The 24422-nt window shown below is 35.1% G+C and overlaps 1 protein-coding gene and 1 long non-coding RNA gene across 7 annotated transcripts in view; one reads left to right on the forward strand and one right to left on the reverse strand.

The window, feature by feature from the left end:
• The window catches only part of TBC1D15 (TBC1 domain family member 15), a 71458-nt gene that overhangs the window by 42306 nt on the left and 4730 nt on the right, over positions 1-24422 (reverse strand). For all 5 annotated transcript variants that reach the window (XM_082418958.1, XM_082418960.1, XM_082418957.1 and 2 more), the window contains exons 2-4: positions 7122-7220; positions 6585-6659; positions 2411-2549 (exon numbers count right to left, since the gene is read on the reverse strand). In XM_082418958.1, the coding sequence (XP_082275084.1) occupies positions 2411-2549; positions 6585-6659; positions 7122-7220 (313 nt within the window). The remainder of the gene's footprint in view (positions 1-2410; positions 2550-6584; positions 6660-7121; positions 7221-24422) is intronic.
• On the forward strand, positions 7227-23683 carry LOC309640449. Of its 2 annotated transcripts, XR_014252232.1 has the most exons (3): positions 7227-11477; positions 11789-17984; positions 18021-23683. It is a non-coding gene; the product is annotated as an uncharacterized lncRNA (long non-coding RNA). The 2 variants fall into 2 exon arrangements; XR_014252231.1 differs by having other exon boundaries at positions 11789-23683.

A 24422-nucleotide genomic window follows, 5' to 3' on the forward strand; every position in this document is an offset into this window, starting at 1 on the left:
CTAACCAAGTCAACAGAAAAGTAATCTGCAATTGGGTCTACCAATAATAGCTAACCAGAACTAGAAATTGTTACAAAGGAAAACTAACAGAATCCAAGAGTTAACTCAAAATTTCCTTCTTTCGCCTTAAAGAAAGGTAAATAAAGCTAATTAGTTCTGATGAACTTACTGTGTTACCCAATATATGTAAAAAATAACTCCAACACACTGATGTGGGAAAACTGGCCATAATAGCAAAAAAGTAAACGAAACAATTCAGTAAGTCTCCATATGTCTTGAACAGAATTAACATCAAGGACATGACATTTTATCTGAATGGGTTTCCAGAACATCACGGCAGTCTGTTGCTCTGGGAAGATACATTCTCAAAACATTTGATCTAATATATAAAAACAAAGACTTAGCAGTATATTTAAGAAATATAAAGTTTAAAAAGTCTTCAATAGTCAATTTTTTTAAAGGTTTGTCCCCATTTTCCTCTGTGAATCACAAAAAAGGTAAAAAGTTTAAAAATGTGAAGTTTATAATAATAAATAAAATAAAAATTTTATTTGGAAAAAATGCATTTCAAAAATGTAAAAAATTAAGGCAGAATTTTAAATTCTGAAACATCAAGCTTAGAAAAGGTCTTCTTTAAGAAGGAGTTTTGATGAAATATGATTGGATGAGGTAGATAGTCTAGGATAAGATGGGATGGGATGAAACAGAGTAAATGTACTTCATTAACTCCTTGTTCTGTTAAATACGTGCATGTGTATGCACACTGGGCCATACTGTGCAATGTGTTTCTTACTGCTATCATAAAAATTTTTAAACAGTGGAGAAAAGAAAGAAAAAGGAATGTGTCCTTAACTTTTAATAATTACTAAATAAAGGCTCTTTACAAGGCATAATGCAATGCCAAGATACATAAGCAGTATTTAGATCTGTGGGTTTTTTGCTAAGCTACGCAGCTACACAGAGGTTCTCAACTCTGCACACTAAAATAACCAGGAGAGCTTTTGAAAAATACAGAAAAATAGGGATGCCCAGGCTCCATCTCCAGAGTCTGATTTAATTTGCTGGATGAAACCCAGGCACTGGCACTTTTTTCAAAAGCCTAACTTCCCCATGTGATTTCAATGTGCACCCAGTTAAAAACCATTAATCTAAAAAGACCTTTATTGTCAGATTATGCTTTTCTCAAACATGTAATGCTTCTTTTATGAAATTTTGAAAACTCACTCCTTTTGCTCATTTCTGTAACCTTTTTCATTTTCAAGGATTTAACAATATTAGGCAAACAAAAAATAGCAATTCACATAAACCAATCCTTAAGATCCAGCCTAGAGAAGTTAAAAATCCCTCACATGCTAAATATACTAAAATCCGTGGCTTTACCCTTCCTTAACATTTTTGCATTGTTCTGGTTAAGAACCTTCTCTAGAATGGAAATGCAAAACAACAAAAAAAAGACATATATGCATGAGCTGACTGTTATCGAAAGTCTGTGACTTACTATTTCTTAATTGCCACTGTTCCCAAGAAATGATACAGTACAAAGTATAACTACTGTATGAGAATGATTCCCCAGGCCATACGTGAAAATCAATTTTACTTAGTAACAATGTTATATACGTTGATACGTTTGTATCAATGCATATTCTAATCAATTTAGGCTAGACTTTTTGAATCTGGTAAATGCAGATAAATCCTAAACTCAGATCAAAAATCACTGAAAGATAAAATATCCTATTAGTTATAAAACACAAATAAATCAATAGAAAAAAAATTTTAACTCTATACAGTATTTAATATTTTTTAAACATATCACAAATAGGCTGGCCACATCACACGTGGGCTAGCTAGATCATATCTGGGGTAGTATACGTGTTCTACCAGATTGCTAGGTTGGCTCTTTTTTGTTATCTACATGTAGATAGTCACCACACAGCAAACATAAATTTAATGTATATATAAAGGAGAACAGTTGCGGAACATATACAAAGGGGAGCTGCAATGAGCTGTGAAGATACCAGTAAATACTGAAATTAGAACGGCATGGTTTAGTGGTATACTTCATCTCCCCCTGGTGCTTTAGGATGAAATAACATGATTTTTTTTTTTTTATTCTACTGGATTAAGAAAAATGTGCAAAAGAGATAGCCAAAGCAATTTTTTTAAGTCTTTCTATTTTCTGCCATTAATAACTACAAAACAGAACAAGTATTTTTAAAGCCTTTTTATGAGGTCACAACCAACAAAGCAACAAAGAGATGAAAAAGGAATATAAATAAAATGGGAATTATACATATTAATCAAAGCACCAACTCATCCTTCTTCTAAGAAACATTAAAGAATTTTCTTTGCACTTTTGTTTATACTTTATAGTAGCAAACCAGTTTAAGATTTCAAACGATTTAATTCATACCTCCATTGGTATGTGGTTTCTTTTTAAATGAAATTGTATTAACCATGTCCCACTCTGCTTCGTAACTGTTCAGATGTTCCAATCCTCGATGAGCTCTTTCTTTTGGGGCCTGGGTCCATTCCACGACTGAACTGGAGTCCTAAAATAATTATAACATATAAAATATTTAGGGACTAAGACTAGAATTTCATTTCAATCAATAATGTCTTCTCAGCTTCTATATAAATTAAGTTTGTAGGTTGTGGCAGATATCACTGGTGGGAAAGCCGAACACTATTTCCTATCCTTTTCTCCCTTGCTCAGCTGACCAAAAAGACAAGAAAACTTTGTCCAGATTCTCCTGCAGTTAGGGTTGCCAATGAAATATAAGCATAAGTCAACAGTAGGGCCTTGGAAATGCTTTTGCTTTCCTAATAAAAGCTTCATCCCTTTTCCCCTATTTCCTGCTTTTGATGCAGCTATGCTGCCTAAAAACATAATAGCCACCTTATAATCATAAAGACAAACACTGCAAATAGCTCCAAACCTCCAGGCTTCTGGTTATTTGAGGAACATACCCAATGGTGGTTACTTATTTAAGCCACCATTGGTTGCACATGTCTCTTAATCAAAATTAGCTAAAAGCTACAAATACCATATCTACATGTTCAGTTTTTAAAAACTTTCTATTTTAAAAGAGAAAAAAACCAAAAGTCTAAAATGCTATGTTAATAATCTGACTAAATCAAAAAGTTTAACTTCTGTTCAACAAAAGATACCACACATAAGTTAAAGATAAGCAAAACTGTGTGAAAATGTTTCCAAAACATATGGACGATGACAGAAAAACATCCAGAATACAAAAACAACTCCTACCAATTTACTGAGAAATCAACAAACATCAAAAGAGAAAAATAAGGAAATGGTATGAACGAGCAAATCAAAGAAGAAATATGAAGTGACAAACAAAGGAAGATGTCCAACTTCAGAAACAATCCAAGAAAAGCAAGTAAAGATGAATTTAAATTTTTCTGGCCCATTCAACTAAAAAATAAAAATATGGAAGACAGTGTGAGGAAATGCTGTATCTCACACTGTTGATGACAGTGCTAATTACTGACTCAAATGTACAATTGAGTCATATTTATTACAATTCAAAATATGCATGTGTTTCACCACAATAACTCTATTCTCATCATCTACTTCAGAGAAATACTCACACATGTATACAAAGAGGCAGATACAAGAATTTTCATCACAGAATTGTTTGTAAAAGTGAAAAGCTGAATATATCTTATCATCCATCAATGAAGGAATAAGTAAATAAACTAGCGGGTAGCCAATAAAATGCTAGGCAGAAGTTTAAAGACTGATATCTGTTCATGTGTATATATGTTCAATATGTAATAGTAAATAAAACGAAGTTAAGAAACAATGTATGCAGTATAACAACTACATGGAACATATGTAATTAGAAACACACTAGAGAAAACCAGGGATGAATGGATGGATGGATGGATAGATATGATAGGAAATGTGTACCAATAAAAGTCTGGAAAAATATACATTAAACAGGGACAGATTAGGGACAGGGTTCTAGTCAAGGAGGACTTCAACTTTCTATTATTTGAATTTTTACAACAAGAATGTATTCGTGTATTGCTAGTGTAATTCTTTTTAAAAATGGAAAATGGAAGATTTATAGCAACAGGAATATATTATAAACAAAAGAAATTAATAAGAAATAGAAACAGACTGAAGAATAGGGGGAAAAACTGAATGAATGAAATTATAAAGTGGAGTGCTTTTTCCTCCGAGTCCTTCCTCTGATGTCATTTCTCAAGGAGCCCTCCTCGTTTGCCCAATTTAAAAAAATGCAACCCTTACCACCATCACTACCAACTCTCCCATCAACAGTAGGGAAAGCGAAGCAGCATTTACAGAACCCCACCCCACACAAAGGCTTGGAACTAGTAAATCAGGTACTTCTGGAAACTAGGATAAAGGTTAAGCTGAAAACAGGACTACTAACAAAAGTCTAGAAGGCTGAAGGTTTATTCATTGGAAAAGGTAAAACAGATTATCTGTGGATTAGGAGAAACCAGGGACACTGAGCAAAGAGATAATACACTGAAAACAGGAGAATTAACTGAAAGTTCATCTATGTAATAAGTTGGCAAGACTCCCAGCTCTCTTCCTCCACTCAGTTCCCAGAACAGTGGAATCCAGCTTTCCCTCTCCAGGTAGGAATCTGTAGATTCTTCTCTGACAAATGACTAGCCCAAGAAAAAAGACCCAGGTTTCAATACCGGGGATTCCCCAAGGAAACAGCCTAGCCAAGTCACCCTGAGTCCCAACTATTAACAAACCTACCCATACATAGAGAGAGTATAATCAGTTTTTTGTGTCTGCTGTTAAATATGAGCACCACAATACAAAGATCACCAAATGTCAAAGGCAAGTGTTTACATAAAAGATAAAGTCCAAATGAAATAGGAAAAAAAAAAAAGTCAATTAGAGGAGGTGGACTATATACAGAGATGAAAACATCTGAAAAACTATCTTTCAACTCCTCAGAAATAAGGAAGAATAGTACATCCATGAAGAACAGGATGCTATTTTTTAAAAGGGGGGAAAGGGGACACATAACAAAATGTATTAGAAATCTAAAAAACAGCAAAAAGGAAAAAGGCAATAGAAGAACTGGAAGATAAAACTGAAGAAATTTCCTAGAAAATAATACACACATACACAAAGAATTAGAAAATAGTAAAGTAAGTATTAAAATATTACAGGACCAGTCCAAAGCATGTAGAGTTCCAGAAAGAAAGAAAATAGAAAATGGAGATGAAGAAGAAATCATCACTAAAAAAATTCAAGAATATTTCCTAAAACCTAAAGGACACAAGTTTTCACGTTAAAAAAAGGCCTATCAAGCACCCAACACACTGGATAAAAAAGACCACAAGGGCACATTTCCAGAACATCTAGAACACTAGAAACGAAAAGGCAATTGTAAAAGCTTCTAAAGAGGAAAAAAACATAGCAAGGATCAGGAATCAGAATGCAGCAGACTTAACATCAATAAAGGAAATTAGTCAAACCTGAGACAATAACTTTCAAAAATACGAGGGGAAATTTATTTTCAAACTGTAATTCTATGCCAGCCAGCTATCAATTCAGAATAAGGATAGAAAAGTCTGAAAACAGAAATGTTTTTGCTCTCATACACCCTTTTTCTCAGGAAGCACTGGAGGTGCACCAAAACTAGGGAGTAAACCAAAATATAAGATAGCAGAGGATACAGGAAATGGAGATTAAAATATGGGAAAGAGGCAAAAAGAATCCCCAGGATAACTGCTACACAGCAAGCCAAAAGAGCAACCAGTTCAGAAGGAACTTGTAAGAAGGTTCTGGAAGAAATGTCTCTAAGAAGATGACACTGGAAGATCATCTATGTGATTAAATATTTTGAGAAGAAATGTGGACAACTGGGCCATAGTTTCAAGGTGAATTAGAGATAAGATAGAGCTAAATCTCTACCTTCCATAGTGAGAAGTCAACACATGATACAAACGTTAAACATAAGTTAATTCAACTATTCCATTCCTGGGTTTTCAAGGAAAAATGTATCCACACAGAAACTTGAATATGAACATTCACAGCAGCATTATTTACATTAGCCTAAAAATGAAAACAACCCAAATGTCGATCAACCGATGAATGAATAAACAAAATGTGGTACCTATCCATAAACGCAATATTATTCAGCAAAAAAGAAAAAAAGGAAAGAAAGAAACAAAGTACTGGCAGGTGCTATAACATGGATGAACCTTGAAAACATTATGCTAAGTGAAAGAAGCCAGTCACAAAAGACTACATATTATATGATTCCATAGATAAAATGTCCACAACAGACAAATCCTCAGAGACAGACAGTAAATTAATGGGTGCAGAGGATTGGAGTTAAGTGGGAATGAGGGGTGACTGCTAAGAGGTACAGTTCCTTTTTTGGAAGTAATGGAAATGTTCAAAAGTTAGATACTGCTGATGGTTGCACAACTCTGTAAATATACTAAAAACACTGAATTATATACTTTAGAGGAGTGAATTTTATGGTATATGAATTATATCTCAATAAAGCTTTTATTTAAAAAATGGCATTCCTTCAGACATGCATTTTTTTCTTAAATACCTTTCCAGCATACAGAATACTAGAAGAATCTAATGCATCATCCAATGGTCTCCAGTCCACTATTACTTCAGCATCCTAGAGAAAGAAATTATTAACCATATTTACTATTCAGCAATATCTTATATTTTTAGTCACCTATACTTAATTCCCTGAACTGAAAATGAAATTTTTAACCCCTTAAATTTATCAGCGCGTTAAATATGGAATATCATATGTAAACCACTATTTGACAACAATGTATAGATTTCTAAACTCTGCCTTTCATTATAAAAAAATTATATCACTGCAACTTTTACATAAGTTTTAAAATATTCCATACCATTTTACTGGCTTATCTAAAGCATTTTATTTCTAACATCACTTCCATGTTAAATTTACAACCACTGCTCAATTACATAATTTTATCTTACGTGTGAAATTCAAGCCTGCTGATAATGCCCCAATTACTATTAAATTATTTAAACAATTATTAAATAAAAATTATTTTTTATTTAAACATAAACAATTATTAAATAAAGTCATTTACTAGAAACATACCTTTTCTAAAACACGTAATATTCCTGAAATCAAGCTGTCTTGGTCACTGGTCTTTCCAAAAGATGAATGAATATACACCCCTTCCTGTTCATATATAATCTGGAATGGGAAAAATAAGATTAATCACACCATTTTTATTCAATACTATTTCAACATTTGTTTTAAAAAAAATTAAGAGATGTTTTCCTATAATGCCTGAACCAAGTTTCTGGTTATTTCATATAAAAATGTATTATCTTAAAAATACTACTCAGACTTAAAAGCACTTCAAACAAAGATAAACTAGATGGAAATTTGCTTTGATATGCATGCAAGTTTTTTGGTTTAGTGATAATCATGATCTTGATCTTCTCCTTAAACAAAGATGTCACTCACGCTAATTGTTATGTGACCCTATATGCAAATTCCACTTAACATATATTTTTAACAAACATTAAGCAAAGTATTGGGTTCAAACTGAAAATATCCAACAATAAGAACAGATGAAATATAATGAAAAATTAATGATTTCTAACTATTTCATAACAGCACATAAGTTTATTTTGGTGTGCTTTTGTAGCACACTGGCATAGAAAATAAGATGGGAATATTAAAAAGTAATGATGAGGACTTCTTGGAAAAACTAGTTTAAACTAGTTCAAGCTCACAAACACTGAGTGCTTCTATATGTAAAAGCACGTAAGACTGTAGGTATAAGAATATGACTAAGACATGGTCCCTGAACAATGTCCTATGGGAATACACGGGAGACTTAAGTAAATTCCTGAATAAACTGAAACGTTTATAAAGTTAAGCCTTATGTTCTAAAGGCATAATGTTATATATTAAGATTCTAGGGGGCTTCCCTGGTGGTCCAGTGGTTAAGACTCCACGCTGCCAATGCAGGGGGCGCAGGTTCAATCCCTGGTTGGGGAACTAGGATCCCACATGCTGTGCGGCACGGTCAAAGGATAAAACAACAACAACAACAACAAATATATATATATGGAACAAATTGGGAAGAAATATTTGTAACATATATAATAAACATTAAAAAAAAAAAAAAGATTCTACTCCTGGGACCAATTTCAAACTATTAAAAAATTTTTTTCATTATGAAAATAAGTAAAAGGGAAATAAAAGAGTCACTTCCAGACATTACAAAACTTATGTAATTTTGACATAAGTTAAGTTTGGAATACAGTGTACTTTCTATTTATGTAAACCTTTTATTAATACAATCACATCTCTATTCAGAATAGCATGGGGACCAAGAACGCAGGACAAGCAACACAGGCCATCACTATCGCCCCCCAGTTGACATTTGTGGAACATTTATGCACTAAGAATTCCACGTTATAGCTTAATCCTTACAATAACCCGAGACCATAGGTTTTATAACTATATCATTATAACTACATCATTAGGATGAGGAGCCCATCTGTGTGAACAAGAAAACTGAAAGAGAAGTTAAATAACTTGCCTAAGATTGATGATACAAATAGTAAGGGGTGGTTAAGGAGTGGTGTGGAGTTTGAAACCCAGGCAGTCTGACACCAGAGAACTGTTCTCTTAGCCACTGCACTACAAAGCTCCCACATTACTTTTACTGCCTCTCCTGTTATGTTAATCACTTGTAATACAGACTTACATCATGTCAAGAAAGAGTCCTTCCAGTATTCAAGATCACCAGAGAAGTTTTGGTCTCAAAAACCCAAGATGGCCTTCAATGAAATAGTTGTTAAACACAAGACTAGCATTAAGTAGAAGGCAAAGACTGGGGGCAGTATGAGTTGGGGAGTGGTGAGAAACAACTCTATACTGTTTGTATAGAAATGAAAAATCAGATTTATTCATACATGTGCACAAAGATTCGCATAAGAATATTCACAATAGTATTATTTATAACATGGTGGGTGGTAGAGTAGGAAAGGAGGAAAAGGAAGGTATGAATCTAAATGACCACAAAGAGGAAAATTCTAAAATATATTCTGCGATATTCATTCTATGGAGAATACTATTCAGAAGTTAAGAGGTAGATTAAACAGACAGACATACATGGTCCAATTATACATAATATGATGACATTTATACTTTTAAAAGTTTCTCTATATCTGTGTAAAATACAGAGAACAAGCTCTGGAAGGACACACTTTAATGTTAACAAAGGTTACTTCCGAAAAAGACAATGGGATGGGGAAAGGTTGAAAGAGGAAATGTAACTTTCTATGTTAATGCTGAACTTATTTGAAAATTTCAAAGTACAAATATATAGTTATATATTGCTTCAGTAATTAAAAATTAATTTTAATGAGTAAAGTAAAAAGAGGGAATTCCAGAAGTATAAACTATAACCTTTCTGGACTTTCGTTTATCAATGTATAAAACGGGCCACAAAACAGAAGTATGAAAAGGCTATGCGAAAAAAAAATCCCTTAAAATCTCAAGCTTTTTTGACAAAAGATATCCAGAAACTTCACTTTAGCATATTTTCACCTAATACTCAGCTATCAATCAAGAACTCTATAGCTGAAAAAGGGACACTCATTTGCCAAGAAAAGCTTGGTATCATTAATAGTACAATCTAAGATTCTGTGGTACTATGAATACTAAAGAGATTCCGGAGCCTTTATGAAATAAATGAACCCTAAAGAAAACGAAACACTTCACTTAACTGAAGCACATTAAGCAGCTCTTCCTTCCCCATACATATGTTAGTGAAGTGTTGCCTTATTCTCTTTTTCATTTAAGAAAAAGTTGAGTTTCCAAAGTAATTTAGGTGGGAAAATATCTTAAAAAGTATTAAAGTACCAGGTACCTCACGACAAGTCAAAACTGCACTCATCTCATGTTCTGTGTTCTTAACTTTTTAGCACTTTTTGAGGGACAAATTACATGCCCAAAATTTCACAATCCCAAACCCAGACTTGTACTGTCTTTAGAAAGCAGTCATGTTCAGCTTTTTGATTTGAAGAGCGTGATATTACACGCTCTTACAATATTACACAATTGAGATATTACACGCTCAATACAAATTAATTCTGCAGAAGGAATAAAATCTGTAAATTTATCTTCATGTGCTACTAAACCTTATGAAGTCTTATAAGACTTAAAGGCGCACAGGTACACACACACATACACACACACACACACACACACACACACACACACACTAGCTGCATTAGTACATAATTTATTTCAAATATAAGATAACTTAATAATAAGTTTTAACTGAATAGCACTTTGTTTTCAAAGCACTCTGATCTCATTAAATCCTCACAGCCAAACTGAATGAGTCAGAATAGATCTTATTACCTCTATCTCCATTTTACAGAAAAATAAACTGAGACACAGACTTGTTCAGTGACTTTACATCAAAGGAAGGAGTGGATTTCATATTTCCTGGCATCTTCACCCTTAAATCTCAACTGTCTCAAGAAACTACCAGAAAAATTCTACATGTCTTCCCTAGAGGAAAGTGGTTTCTGAAATTGCTTAGACGTACAAAATAATGCTGCTTCAAGGACTAAAAACAATTTTTTTTTTTTAGGCTGCACCACGCAGCTTGCAGGATCTCAGTTCCCCAACCGGGGACTGAACCCGGGCCTTTGGCAGTGAAAGCGAGGTGTCCTAACTGCTGGACCACCAGGGAATTCCCTAAAAACAATTTTTAAATGCCTTTAATTTATAAATCAATACAGCAGCTAACTATTTAACAATTTGGCCTTTCAACAAAAATCCTTAATTTCTCCCCCATCTGAACTCCTAAACATTCCACAGAAAAAGCTTAGTCCCTTTTATAGCACCTTGGTTTGAATAATTCATTTTAATATTATAAGGAATGATTTTACTTATTTTTTTATTCATAGCATATATATGTTCATCACCACAGTCTGTGGATACATGTATATAATAAAATACAATTGTATCAACTACTTGAAACAGCTCAAAATATAGAAACAGAAGTCCAATTAAAAATTTGATCTCAGGGAATTCCTTGGCAGTCCAGTGGTTAGGACTCCACACTTTCACCGCCAGGGCCTGGGTTTGATCCCTATTCCCACAGGCCAAAAAAAAAAAGAATTTGATCTTATTACAATAGAATGAAGATAATATTTCTTCATTAAACTCTACAGTGAATTGATTCCTAAGCAGTACCATTCTTCCATAGGACATTCTGCTTCTCACATTTATCAATGGTAACGATTAATACTTGAAAAGCTATCTCCAAGCTTGTCTGAAATGAAAAATTATTTTGCTACAGAGAACAATTATGATATCAGGAATTTCATCTAAGATAATACTTTCAGTAAAACAGGCTTCCAATTTCCTTACTCTGGTTTTGTTCATAATCTCTAATGCAAAATAAAAAGAAAGGTTCAGGGGCTTCCCTGGTGGCGCAGTGGTTGCGAATCTGCCTGCCAGTGCAGGGGACACGGGTTCGAGCCCTGGTCTGGGAGGATCCCACATGCCGCGGAGCAACTGGGCCCGTGAGCCACAATTGCTGAGCCTGCGCGTCTGGAGCCTGTGCTCCGCAACAGGAGAGGCCGCGATAGTGAGAGGCCCGCGCACCGCGATGAAGAGTGGCCCCCGCTTGCCACAACTAGGAGAAAGCCCTCGCACAGAAACGAAGACCCAACACAGCCATAAATTAATTAATTAATTAATTAAAAAAAAAAAAAAGAAAGGTTCAAATGTTATTACTGGCCGTGTAATATTTCTATAATGCATTACTCTACAAAGTATTTCTACAGTATCACATTTGATCCTCACAACTCAATTAGATATGTGATATCATTCCCACTTTGTAATTGAGGGAAAAAATGCAAGGAAGTTAAGTGATTTGATCAAGGTTCTCCCATTACTTTGGGGTTCAGACTCAAGTCTGCTCTGATAAGTTTTATTTGTCCAAACAGTACATAATGTAAAAGGCCATCAAGTTAAGGCTTAGCATATGTGGAACTGACAACATTGTTCCAGTATCCTATGTGCTCATATTCCAATCTAAAGCAGTCACCAGTTAGCCACATGAGTAGGTCCTCTGTGCTACAGGAAGCAAAGAAAGGGCATCAGTAATGCCTCCTTCTTTCCACTACCTAAGATTTGAGGGGAGACGAAGAGTTCATAGGCATAACAGGAAAATAATATGTAAGTCAGAAAGACAGAGAAGAAGAAAATTATATTCCAAGGAGGTCAAGGGTAATGAAAACTAATGTCAGGAAGCTGGCAAATGGAAAGCTATGAGAAGAAAAAGACTGAAATGAAAGTCTGCACCACTAGAGATGTACAACTTGTTTGAGACTCCTTTTGCAAACAATCCAGACTCTGTGAGTTATCAGCACCAAACATCCTGAATAGCAAGACAATGTATAGGCAGTGAAGACTTCCCATGATTGTTACCTTAGGGATACAAAGGCACTAAATGTAAAAATAAAACAGTCTAATCAATTCTCTAGCATATATACCCGAGATATTACTAAAAGTCTATGTCAAATTCTCCAACCCTAACAACTTATTAATTTGTTATACTTTATAAGGGAACAAATTACATGGCAAAAACATATCTGGAGTATATCTCTAATGGAAACAAAAATGGTGTTTTCATTTTATCTTCCTGTTCATATGGCACAGAAAGCTGAGTATGAAAGCTGTACACAACAGGACATACAGTTGTCAAAAATCAGGATTTGGGTGGTTTGGTGTGTTTTTTGTTTTGTTTTGTTTTCGATGATTCCTGTATGTCCAATCTTTTGAAATAAAGAAGTACTGTGTTTGATACAAGGAATTTAAATTCAAACGTGATTCAAGGAAAAATAAGATATCAAATACTATGAAAGACAAAGGTGCAACTGACTGAGAAAAACAAAACTGGAAGAAGTACCTAGTAATACTAAGTGGAGGACAGAGAAGGAGGACAAAAAAAACCCAGGAGAGCAGTGTTTAAAAAAATGCTAACAGTAATAAAGAAATGCAAGAAAGTAAGTACTATAAAAGTTAGGATAGTAGTTACTTAGGGGAACAGGGGTACCTGCAAAGGTCTATTTCTTGACCACCGTGGTGGTTACAAGGACGTTTGCCTTATGAGTCATTAAGTTATGTAAGTGTGATTTTCTGTATGTAAGTTTTGTTTCACAACCAAAATGCTAAAAGTTACTGGTGATAAACACAAAATGTGAAGTCTTCAACAGAATTTAAACCATATCTCAAGAATAATAGAGGGATACTGTCAGATGGAAATCATGACATGAATTCAACAATGGAAGGACAGGTCTTAAGGAGAAGAAAGAGAAGAAGAATAGATCAAGTAGAAGATTTGAGGGAAAAGCACAACCTATTATTAAGTGTCTCTGCCGCCCCCCCAAAAAAAAAAATTGGTGGTGGGGGGGCGGTGGCAGGGACGGGGAAGGAATGCTATTGTGGTAGAGACTACCAATGGAACAGGGAAAACAGAAACGTTAATATAAATTACAAACTGGTATAACCCATTCTATAAATGTGACGATTACCTTCAGCTACCCAAATATCTATTGGAATTCTCTAAATACTTAGCATTTGATAAAATTCTTGAATGTCTTGCTAACTATATCACCTCTCAGAAGGTACAGAAGAGAATACAGACCAACGAGAAAGAAATATTTATTAACAAAAACTCTGGAGGAAAAAAGACCATCTCAAAGTTTGTAACAACTAAGGAAACAAATTTGGAACAAAGTAAAACAGTCAGCCTGATCTTGAAGGGGGGGGAGGGGGAAGATGCATATAGAAGAGATAGGTATGAATCCCGCCAAAACTGGAGAGTAAAAAAACTCTGTAACAGCTTACACTTCCAGCCAAGAATCCCACCAAAAACAGAGGAAAAGGGACTTCCCTGGCGGTCCAGTGGTTAAGACTCTGTGCTTCCACTGCAGGGGACACAGGTTCGATCCCTAGTCAGGGAACTAAGATCCAGCACAGTGCAGTGCGGCCAAGGGAAAAGAAAAAAAAAAAAAAAGCGGAAAAAAACCCTGTAACAGCTAACGCTTCCAGCCAAGATGGAGTAACAAGAGACTGGATTTACCCTCCCTCAAGGAAAATAAAAAGGCCAAATCTATGAAACAATGGTTTTCATCAGGTAATGAAGGACAGTGACTGCTGAGTGAAAGGAAACAAATGAGCTAAGTCATACTATTGCCCTAGCTTATTGTCTTGAGAGAGTTCCCAGCTGTGACAAAGGAGAGAAAACCCAGAAGATGCCCAGTGGTCTCCCTGAGTTGAGGACACAGAGCTGGGAACTGGGCAAGGCCAAGACAGAATACCAGAAAGAGAAAAGTACACAGATAGAACTCAAGAGATCTGCAGACATCCCCGAGTATTCAGCAGAGTACTGATCAATGCATGCGTGTCAGTAAACTACTTAAGGCCAGAGGAAAACCACCTGAAATTATTAGAAGAAACAATCTGCAGCTTACACAGAGCTGTTCCCATCGGTGTGGGAAACCTCATAATTCACAGAGCACTAGGTAGAGTATTCAGAATTGTCTTACCTCAGCAGCGGGGCAAAATTAGTTTCACATCAAATGCTGTGCTTTTAAACAAGATCCTACTGCAGAGCACAGGGAACTATATTCAATATCTTGTAATAAGCCATAATGGAAAAGAATGTGAAAAAGAAAAAATACATATATATATATATATATATATATATATATATATACACACACACATACATACACACACACACATACACATTAACTGAATCACTTTGCTGTACACCAGAAACTAATACAACTTTGTAAATCAACTATATGCCAATCAAAACATAGACACATAAATAAATAAATGCTGTGTTGATCCCATCTAACAAAGTTTAAAAGCAAGACCCAAAAGTATCAAATTGTTTCCACATAAGTGCCTTATAGGATAAAACTCAAGAACATTTTATAGGAATACAGAAATATCTAGCACCTGAAAAGATAAAATTCACAATATCTGACATCTGGCTTAAAAACAAAAACAAAAACAAACCTAACAGACATGCTAACAATCAGAAAAATATGACTCATATGACAAGGAAAATCACCCAATTAAATATGACCCAAAATGACATAAATAATAAAATTAATAAAGAAAGACATTAAAACATTACTATAACTGAATTCCATATGTTCAGGACACTAAAGTTAGAACTTGCTAAGAGAAGACATCAAAAACATAAAAAAAATCCAAACTGAACTTCTAGAGATGAAAACTACCATGTCTGAGATGAAATATACACTGAATTGGATGACAGATTAGACATTGCAGAGGAATAATGAACTTGAAATTACAGCAATAAAAACTATATAAAACAAAATACAAAAAGGGGGGAAAGGGACTGAGAAAAAATTTAACAAAGCATCAATGAGCTGCAAGGAAATTTCAAGTGGTCTAGTATATGTATAACTGAAGTACCTGAAAGAGTTGATGGAAAAAAGAAACAGAAAAAAAAAATCTTTTTTGAAAAAATAATTGCAGAAGTTTTTCCAAATTTGATTAATACTATAAACCCATAGATATAAACACCAACGAACCAATGAACTCCAAAATGAAAGCAAGAATCACAAAGAAAACTAGATACAGGCACGCTGTAATCAAATTATGCAAAATCAGTAATACACAGAAAATCTGAAAATCAGCCAGAGGAATAAACATTAAATATAATGATTACAGCAGATTCCTTTTTAGAAACAATGGAGACTGAAAACAATGGAGCAATACTTTTTTTTTCCACTTTATTGAGGTATGATTGACATATAAGAAGCTATACATATTTAATATATACAACTTGATAAGTTGACAATAAGTATACACTTATGAAACTATCACCATCAAGCCACAAACATATCCATCACCTCCCAAAGTTTCCTCCTTCCTCTTTGGAGCAACATCTTTAAAGTAATGAAAACAAAACAAAACAAAAATACTGTTCACCTACAATTCTATACCCAAAGAAAATATATTCAAAAAAGAAGGTAAAATAAAGACTTTTTTAGACATATAAAAGCTAAAAAAATTCATCACTATCAGACCTACACTACAAAAAATGTTAAAGTAAGTCTTTCAGGCAGAATAAATTACACTAGAAGGAAATCTGGATCTACATACAGAAATGAATGCCACCGAAAAGAGTAACTATGTGGATAAATATATTTTTCTTGTTAATCAAATCCCCTTCATTAAAGCATAAACAAGCAGATAAATGAATACATGTTTTTGTGGGGTTTGTAATATATGCAAAAGTAAAATAACAAAAATAGCACAAAAGCCAGGAGAAGAGAAGTGACAGTATACTGTTCTAGGTTCTTATACCTTATGTAAAGTAGTATAACAACTCTTGAATGTAAATATCGTAAGCTAAAGATGTACTCTGTAAGCCCTAAAGCAATCACTGAAATAGCAGAGTTATAGTGAATTAGTCAACAAAGGAAATAAAAAATAAACACAGAATAATGAAAACTACTGAACTAATCACAAAGAAGACAAAAAAAGAAAATGGAACAAAAGAGAGATGGGACAAATAAAAAACAAATAGCAAGATGACAGACTTAAACTTAACCATATCAGTAATCACATTAAATATAAATCACCTAAAGACTCCAACTAAAAAGAGATTATCAAACTGAATAGAAAAGCCCAAAATCTATGCTACCTACAAGAAAAGTATTTTAAATATAAAAGACACAAATAGGTTAAAAATTAAAAGATGAAAAGATATGCCAACACTAATCAGAAGCTAGAATGGCTATATTAATATCAGACAAAAATAAATTTCAGAGCAAAAGAAATGTTACCAGGTAGAAAAATATTTTCATAGTGATAAAATGGTCAGTGCCTCAAGATGACCTAACAATCCTACATGTTTATGCACCTAATACCAGACCTTCAAAAAACATGAAGTATAAAGTGATAGAATTGCAAGAAAAAATAAACAAGTCCACAATTACAGTCAGAGATTTCAAACCCCTCTCTCAATAACTGATTCAACAATACAGAAAATCAGTAGTAACACAGAAGACGTAATAACACCATCAACCAACTGGACCTAATTTACACTCAAAACATTCCACCCAACAACAGCAGAATACACATTCTTTCAAATGTACACAAAACATTTGCCAAGACAGATCAAAACTTGGGCCATAAAACAAATCTCAATAAACTTAAAAGAATTCAAGTATATTCTGTGACCACAATGGAAGTAAGTTATAAATCAGTAATAGAAATATCTTCGGAACATTCTCACATATCTGGAAATTAATAACATACTTATAAATAACCCAAGGGTCAAGAAGAAATCAAAGGGAAATTAGAAAGTATTTGAACTCAATGAAAATGCAAACACATCGTATTAAAATCTGCATAGGGCCACTGAAACAGTGCTTACTGGGAAACATGGCATTACATGCCTTTATTAGAAAAGAAAAAAGGCCTCAAATTAATGACCTGAGCATCTACCTTAAGAAACTAGAAAAAGAAATGCAAGTTAAACCCAAAGTAAGCAGAAAGAAAAAGAGTAGAGATCAATAAAATAGAAAAAAGAATAATGGGGGGTGGGGGGTGGGAAGAGATTAATGAAACTGAAAGTTAGTTCTTTGAGAATAAAACTGGTAAAACTCTAGCCAGACAGATGAGGAAAAAATAAGAGACACAAATTACCAATATTAGGAATTAGAACTTTAACATCACTACAAATGTACACAAAAAAGATACTAAGAAATTTATGAACAATTTAGACTAATAAAACTGACAACTTCGGACTTCCTTGGTGGCGCAGTGGTTAAGAATCTGCCTGTCAATGCAGGGGACACGGGTTTGAGCCCTGGTCCGGGAGGATCCCACATGCCACGGAGCAACTAAGCCCGTGTGGTACAACTACTGAGCCTGTGCTCCAGAGCCCGTGAGCCACAACTACTGAGCCCGTGCTCTAGAGCCCGCGAGCCACAACTACTGAGCCCACAAGCCACAACTACTGAAGCCGGCACGCCTAGAGCCCATACTCCACAATAAGAGAAGCCACCGCAATGAGGAGCCCGCACACTGCAACAAAAGAGTAACCACTGCTCGCTGCAACTAGAGAAAGCCCACACTCAGCAACGAAGACCCAACGCAGCCATACATATATACATACATACATACATAAGTTTATTTTTAAAAATTGACAACTTAGACAAAACAAATAAATTCCTTAAGAGACACAGCTACCAACACTCACAGATGAAAAAGATAACCTGAGTAGCCCAGTATAAATTAAGGAAATTCAATTTTTTAAATTAATTTTTATTGGAGTATAGTTGATTTACAATGTTGTGTTAGTTTCTGCTGTACTTTTTTTTTTGGCCGCACCGCGAGGTTTTGTGGGATTTTAGTTCCACGACCAGGGACCAAACCTGGGCCCTTGGCTGTGAGAGCACGGAGTCCTAACCACTGGGCCGCCAGGGAATTCCCTGAATTTTTAGTTAAAAACCTTCCCACAAAGAAAATTCCAGGCCCAAATGGTTTTACTAGTAAGCTCTGCCAAATATTTAAGAAAGAAGTAATACAATCCTATACAAACTCAGGAAAATGAAGAGGAGGAATACTTCCCAACTCATTCTAGGAGCCCAGCACTACCCTGACACTAAAATCAGACAAAAACAAGAAAATAAAACTATAGACCAATATCTCACATGAACTTAGATACAAAAATTTTAAATAAAAATTGAATCCAACGATATGTAAAAAGGAAAATACTTCATGACCAAGTGGGGTTTACTCTTAGGGTTGGTTTAATATTAAAAAATCAATCACTATAATTCACCACAATAAAAAATTTTAAAAAGAAAAACCATATAAATCATCTCAAAAGATGCAGAAAAGGCATCCAACAAAATCCAACATCTATTTCAGACAAACACTCTCAGCAAATCAGGCATAGAAGGGAAACTTCTTCAGCTTAATAAACAACAACTATGAAACACTGAGTACAGCTGACATCATATACTTAAAAGACTGAATGCTTTCTCCTAAGATCAGGAACAAAGTATGTCCACCCTTACCACTCTTATTCAACACTTTACTTGAGGTTTCAGACACTACAAAAAAGAAGAAATAAATGGCATCTAGATTAGAAAAGAACAAGTAAAACAACTTACTTACAAATGACATCACTGTCTATGTAGAAAAGCCATTGCAATCTACAAAAAAGCTACTAAAACTAAGTGAATTTAGGCTCAGGCAAGGCTCAGGCAGAGAAAATATATTTGCAAATCATACCGTATATGTAATAAAGGACTTGTATCCAGAAGATAAAAAGAACTCTCAAAACTCAGTGACAAGAAAATGAAGAAAACAATTTATTCAATAAAATAAAGTGGGCAAAAGGTATGAACAGACACTTCACCAAAGAAAGTATAGGGATGACATAAAATCACATGAAAAGATGCTCAACATCATAAGTCATTAGGGAACTGCAAATTGAAGCCAATTTTAAAAACCAACGTGCCAAATTTTGGGGGGGGGGGGTGGGCACCATGTGGCATACAGTATCTTATTTCCCCAGCCAGGGATCGAACCCACACCCCCTGAAGTGGAAGCATTGAGTCTTAACCACTGGACCGCCAGGGAAGTCCCCAACATGCCAAATGCTGACAAAGATGTGGAGCAACTGGAACTTTCATACACCACCAGTGGGAATGTAAAATGGTACATCTACTTTGGAAAATAGTTCGGCAGTTTCTTAAAATGCTAAACATGCAACTAACATTACAATCCAGCTATTCTAGTCCTAGATATTTGCCCAAGAAAAGAGAAGGCACATACTCATACAAAGACTTATACATCAATGTTCACAACACCTGTATCTGTAACAGCCAAAAGTGGAAAAAACCCAAATGTCTATCAATGGGTGAATAGATAAGCAAATCGTGGTATACCCATACTACAGGATACTACGTGTCAATAAAAAGGAATTAACTAATGTTACATGCAGCAACATGAATGAACCTCAAAATAATTATGCTGAATGAAGAAAGTCAGACCAAAAACAGAGTACATACCATATAATTTCATTTATATAAAGTTGTAGAAAATGCAAACTAATCTATAGTGACAAAAAGCAGCTCAGTGTTTGTCTGTGGACAGGATGAAGGTAGTGACAGATTACAACAAGTCAGGAGGAAACTCTGAGTGGTAGACATGTCATTATCTTGATTCTGTTGATGGGTCCATAGTGTATACATACATCAAAAGTTAGCACATTATACATGCTATGTGCAACTTACTGTTTGTCAAGTGGCACCTCAATAAAGCTGTATAAAAAATAACTTACAGGAAAAGTCTATTTTTTTAAACTGCAAAACTCTGTATAAAAGTAAATACGTTAAGTAAAGATATTTTACTTAAAAAAAAAAGCATAAAAGAAAGAAAAAAGAAAAAAGTTGATCCTGCCTCAAAAAAATTTAAAAATCACACCCTATCTGTTTTTCATTGTGGATTAAGTGTCCATAGGGAGCAAAAACTATCAAGGACATTCAAACACTTGCCACTTGGTGGTGCTAAACTAATTATCTAAACTTGAGTTGACAAACTTTTATTAGGCACTTATTATGTGACAGACACCATGGAGAACAGAAAAATAAACAAGATAAAGTTCCTTGCGTGTATGTATCTGGCAATGTTATAAAAAGGATAAAATCTTTACACAAGCTAGAATATTCTAAACTGCTCCCCACCCTCTTGGGAGGAAAAAAAAGAACAATGTGTAAAGGTACTAAAGAAAGGAAAAAAGTTCTCCATTTGGAATAAAATTGTCTCAGGCCCTTCAAGTTCTCCTTTATTCTTAAATATTTGCTAAGATGAATAAGCTGGTAATTATATTTATAAAACTTCCAATGACAGCCTGCTGATGGCAATAGAAAATGCAGATTTTTTTTCCCCAAAGGAACCATGTCCGACATAACTCATTAAAGGTGCTCTGGGGACCACAGCAAATGTTTTAGAATAAACTTACTGACCTCTAATTTAGCAAAAGTTAGAATGAAGTTGCACAATATAGTAGCAGATAATTTTTTATATTGCTACTACACTTAAGTGGGATTGGATTTTTATTTGTGTTATAATTATTATAATATTTTCAAAAACTAAAGATAAATGAAAACATTCAACCCAAATATTTGAAATTTACTCTTAGGCTTAGGGATAAAATTCTTGCCCTAAATCTCTGTCCAAACCTGGAAACCCAACACCTACCATACACAACATACAGTCTTGAACTTTAGGAACTGTGAATTTTATAAGCTAAATTTAACAACAAGAAAGTTACAAAAATTCAGTTTCTTTGAAATCATTCAGCATATAAATAATTTAAACTTTGGGTTAGAGACAGTATCACCAGGAAATGCCAGTGTAAGCCCTGAAACTCTAATGAGTTCTACACCCAAACATCTAAGCAGCCACTTGATATCTCCACTTGAATAATCCACAGGCATCTTATACTCAGTATGTTTTATCCTAAATCTGTTCTTCTGATATTCCCAACTCTGTCTAAAACATTCCATCCAAGCAGTATCCTAAATGCCTCTTTCACCATACCCATCCTACCTCCTAAATCCCTCAAATCTTCTCTGACACTGACCCCTCATCATGTCTAGCCTGGGTTACTAAAATAACATTCTGGTCTCTCTTCCCCAATCTAATCACCTTCCAATAATCTGTGTAAACTGTAAAATGTATAACCACTGCCAAAAATGATCTTAATAAAATGTACATCTGACCATACCACACCTGAGCTTAAAATCCTTCTGACACCACACTTTACATCTACAGCTATGCAACACCTGACACTTCCCAATACTTCCTGTCTTGGGCTCCTCTGAACTCACCTGTTCCCTCAAAACCTTGTGCCTTTTTGTGTGTGTGCCTTCTGTTCCTTCTACTAGAACATGCTTTTATACCTTCTCTCTGCAAACAACTTCTATGAAGTCCTTCAAAAGAACACAAGTAATAGCTTGTCCAAACACTTCCAATCACCCCCATTCCACCTAATCTGATTTAGAAGTTTCTTTACTCATACACATTTATTAAGCACCAACTAGATGTGGGGAGTAAAAGATGCTGGTGGAAAAACACACATCGTAAAAAGTGTCTGTCTAAACTAGTAACGTCATGTAAATCAATGGTCACAGAAGAGTGTGATAGAAGTATACACAGGATCCTGTATGAGATGTCAATTTCAGTTATTTCTTCAATAGATGTACAGTGAATGCCTACAATGTGCCAGGCACAGAGTAAGCTTCTAGGTATAAATAAATAAGACTCAGTCACTGCCTTCAAAGCAATCTAATTGGGGATTAGGACAAGAAAACAGACAATTACAACATATGACGGAGGTTGAACAGGCTGCCACAGCAGACCCTAATAAATTATAGCTAACCTAGATGTAAGGGGCTCAGGCAGGATGAGAAATCAGGAAGGCTTTAACTAGAGTGACACACAGCCTGAGACCTGAAGAATGGCAATTTTAACTAGAAGAGGGCATATGTTCTTGGAAGAAGCTGTATGTTCTATACAGAGAGCAGTAGTTCAGTGCATGGCTGCAACCCAGATCAGACAGCACTAAGAGTTTAGAGACAAGAGTAGAGACCAAATCAGATCACACCAGGTTTTTAAGCATGCTCAGGAATTTGGGAGTTTGGAATTTACCCTGAAGACAATTATTTGTCACTAGAAAGTCATTAGAAAGTTCTAGCACGGGAATGGTATGTCAGACCTGCCTTTTCTAAGCCAACACACCGGCTGCAGAGCCAAGAATGAACAGCTGCAGTAATCCAGGGAGGAAGCGATTCATGGTTGCTTGAACCAAGGCAGTGGCAGAGGGATGAAGAAAGGCAGATGGCTTATAATATTTAGAAGGTCAAAATGATAGGACTTTGTGACTGATTAGATGTGGGAGATGAAGGGAAAGGAGTCAAGGACAAAACTACGCGGTTATTCACTGAGAGACAGAATACAGAAGGAAGAAAGTAAACAATGAGTTTTATTTGGGGTGCGTTAATCAGTAATGACTGTGTAACTCAAAGAAATGCAGAACACAGGTGGTTTTAAGGGTAACAAACCACACAAATTTTGAGACTGAAGACAGAGAAATATTGAGATACTGAGGATGGTACAATTCTCAATAAAGGGCAGGCAGCAGAACTGTTACTGCATCTTATGGGCATCAGTGTGCCAAACAATGTCAGACAGGAGGGCAGTATGGAAGGTATAACAAGGATTAAACGAATGACTTCTCTTATACCAACGACTACAGACACACCATAGATTGCACAAGAAACAGTAAATAGATTTCATAAGGATTTCCTTCCACCAAAAAGTGAAAATTAAAAGGCTGGGTTACAATTTTTCATTTAGTCTCAGCAGCATTTTTCATTATGTCCCATCAAAGCAAACAATATTTGAATTCTTCCCCAAAAAGTCATGTTTTTATTAAATCACAAATTGAAATGACTTGTTGCAGACTACTGTGCTGTGTCGAGAATAAAGAACTCAGCACACAGAAGGTACTGAAATGTTTGTTAAAGAATGCTAGAGGGCTTCCCTGGTGGCACAGTGGTTGAGAATCTGCCTGCCAATGCAGGGGACACGGGTTCGAGCCCTGGTCTGGGAAGATCCCACATGCCGCGGAGCAACTGGGCCCGTGAGCCACAACTACTGAGCCTGCGCGTCTGGAGCCTGTGCTCCGCAACAAGAGAGGCCGCGATAATGAGAGGCCCGCGCACCGCGATGAAGAGTGGCCCCCGCTTGCCGCAACTAGAGAAAGCCCTCACACAGAAACGAAGACCCAACACAGCCATAAATTTAAAAAAAAAAAAAAAAAAAAAGAATGCTAGAAAAATAAAGAAGACATACTCATATTGTATCCTACACGAGGAAGGTTACTACCATGTTACAAGATCTAGTCTAAGAAAATTCTCCAGGAAAATCTGCTAGATACTAAGAATATTAATCTTTCTTAAGCAAGGGGTTTCACAGGACTACAAGCATATCTAAAAGGAACTGGAAGGGACCAAATTTAAGCTACAAAATAAATTCTTACTAAAAATGCCATAAAAAAATCTCAAAGAAAAAATAACAGGTGATTTCCCAATTGTTTCAAGTTATTTTCAATAGAACCAAATTCTAACACAGTCACAGTAAAAACACAGACCTAGAGTGAAATGCAAATATACTAAAACAGGACTTTTTAACTCCAAGAGTGCTATTAGTGAACACACCTCTCTTCCTCTAGTCCCCCTTCATTTTTTTCTACTTTCTTGCTCTTTTCTCTTC

Source organism: Balaenoptera physalus (genome assembly GCF_965194825.1).
Source record: "Balaenoptera physalus genome assembly, chromosome: 13".
In the NCBI taxonomy this organism is placed as follows: Eukaryota; Metazoa; Chordata; class Mammalia; order Artiodactyla; family Balaenopteridae; genus Balaenoptera; species Balaenoptera physalus.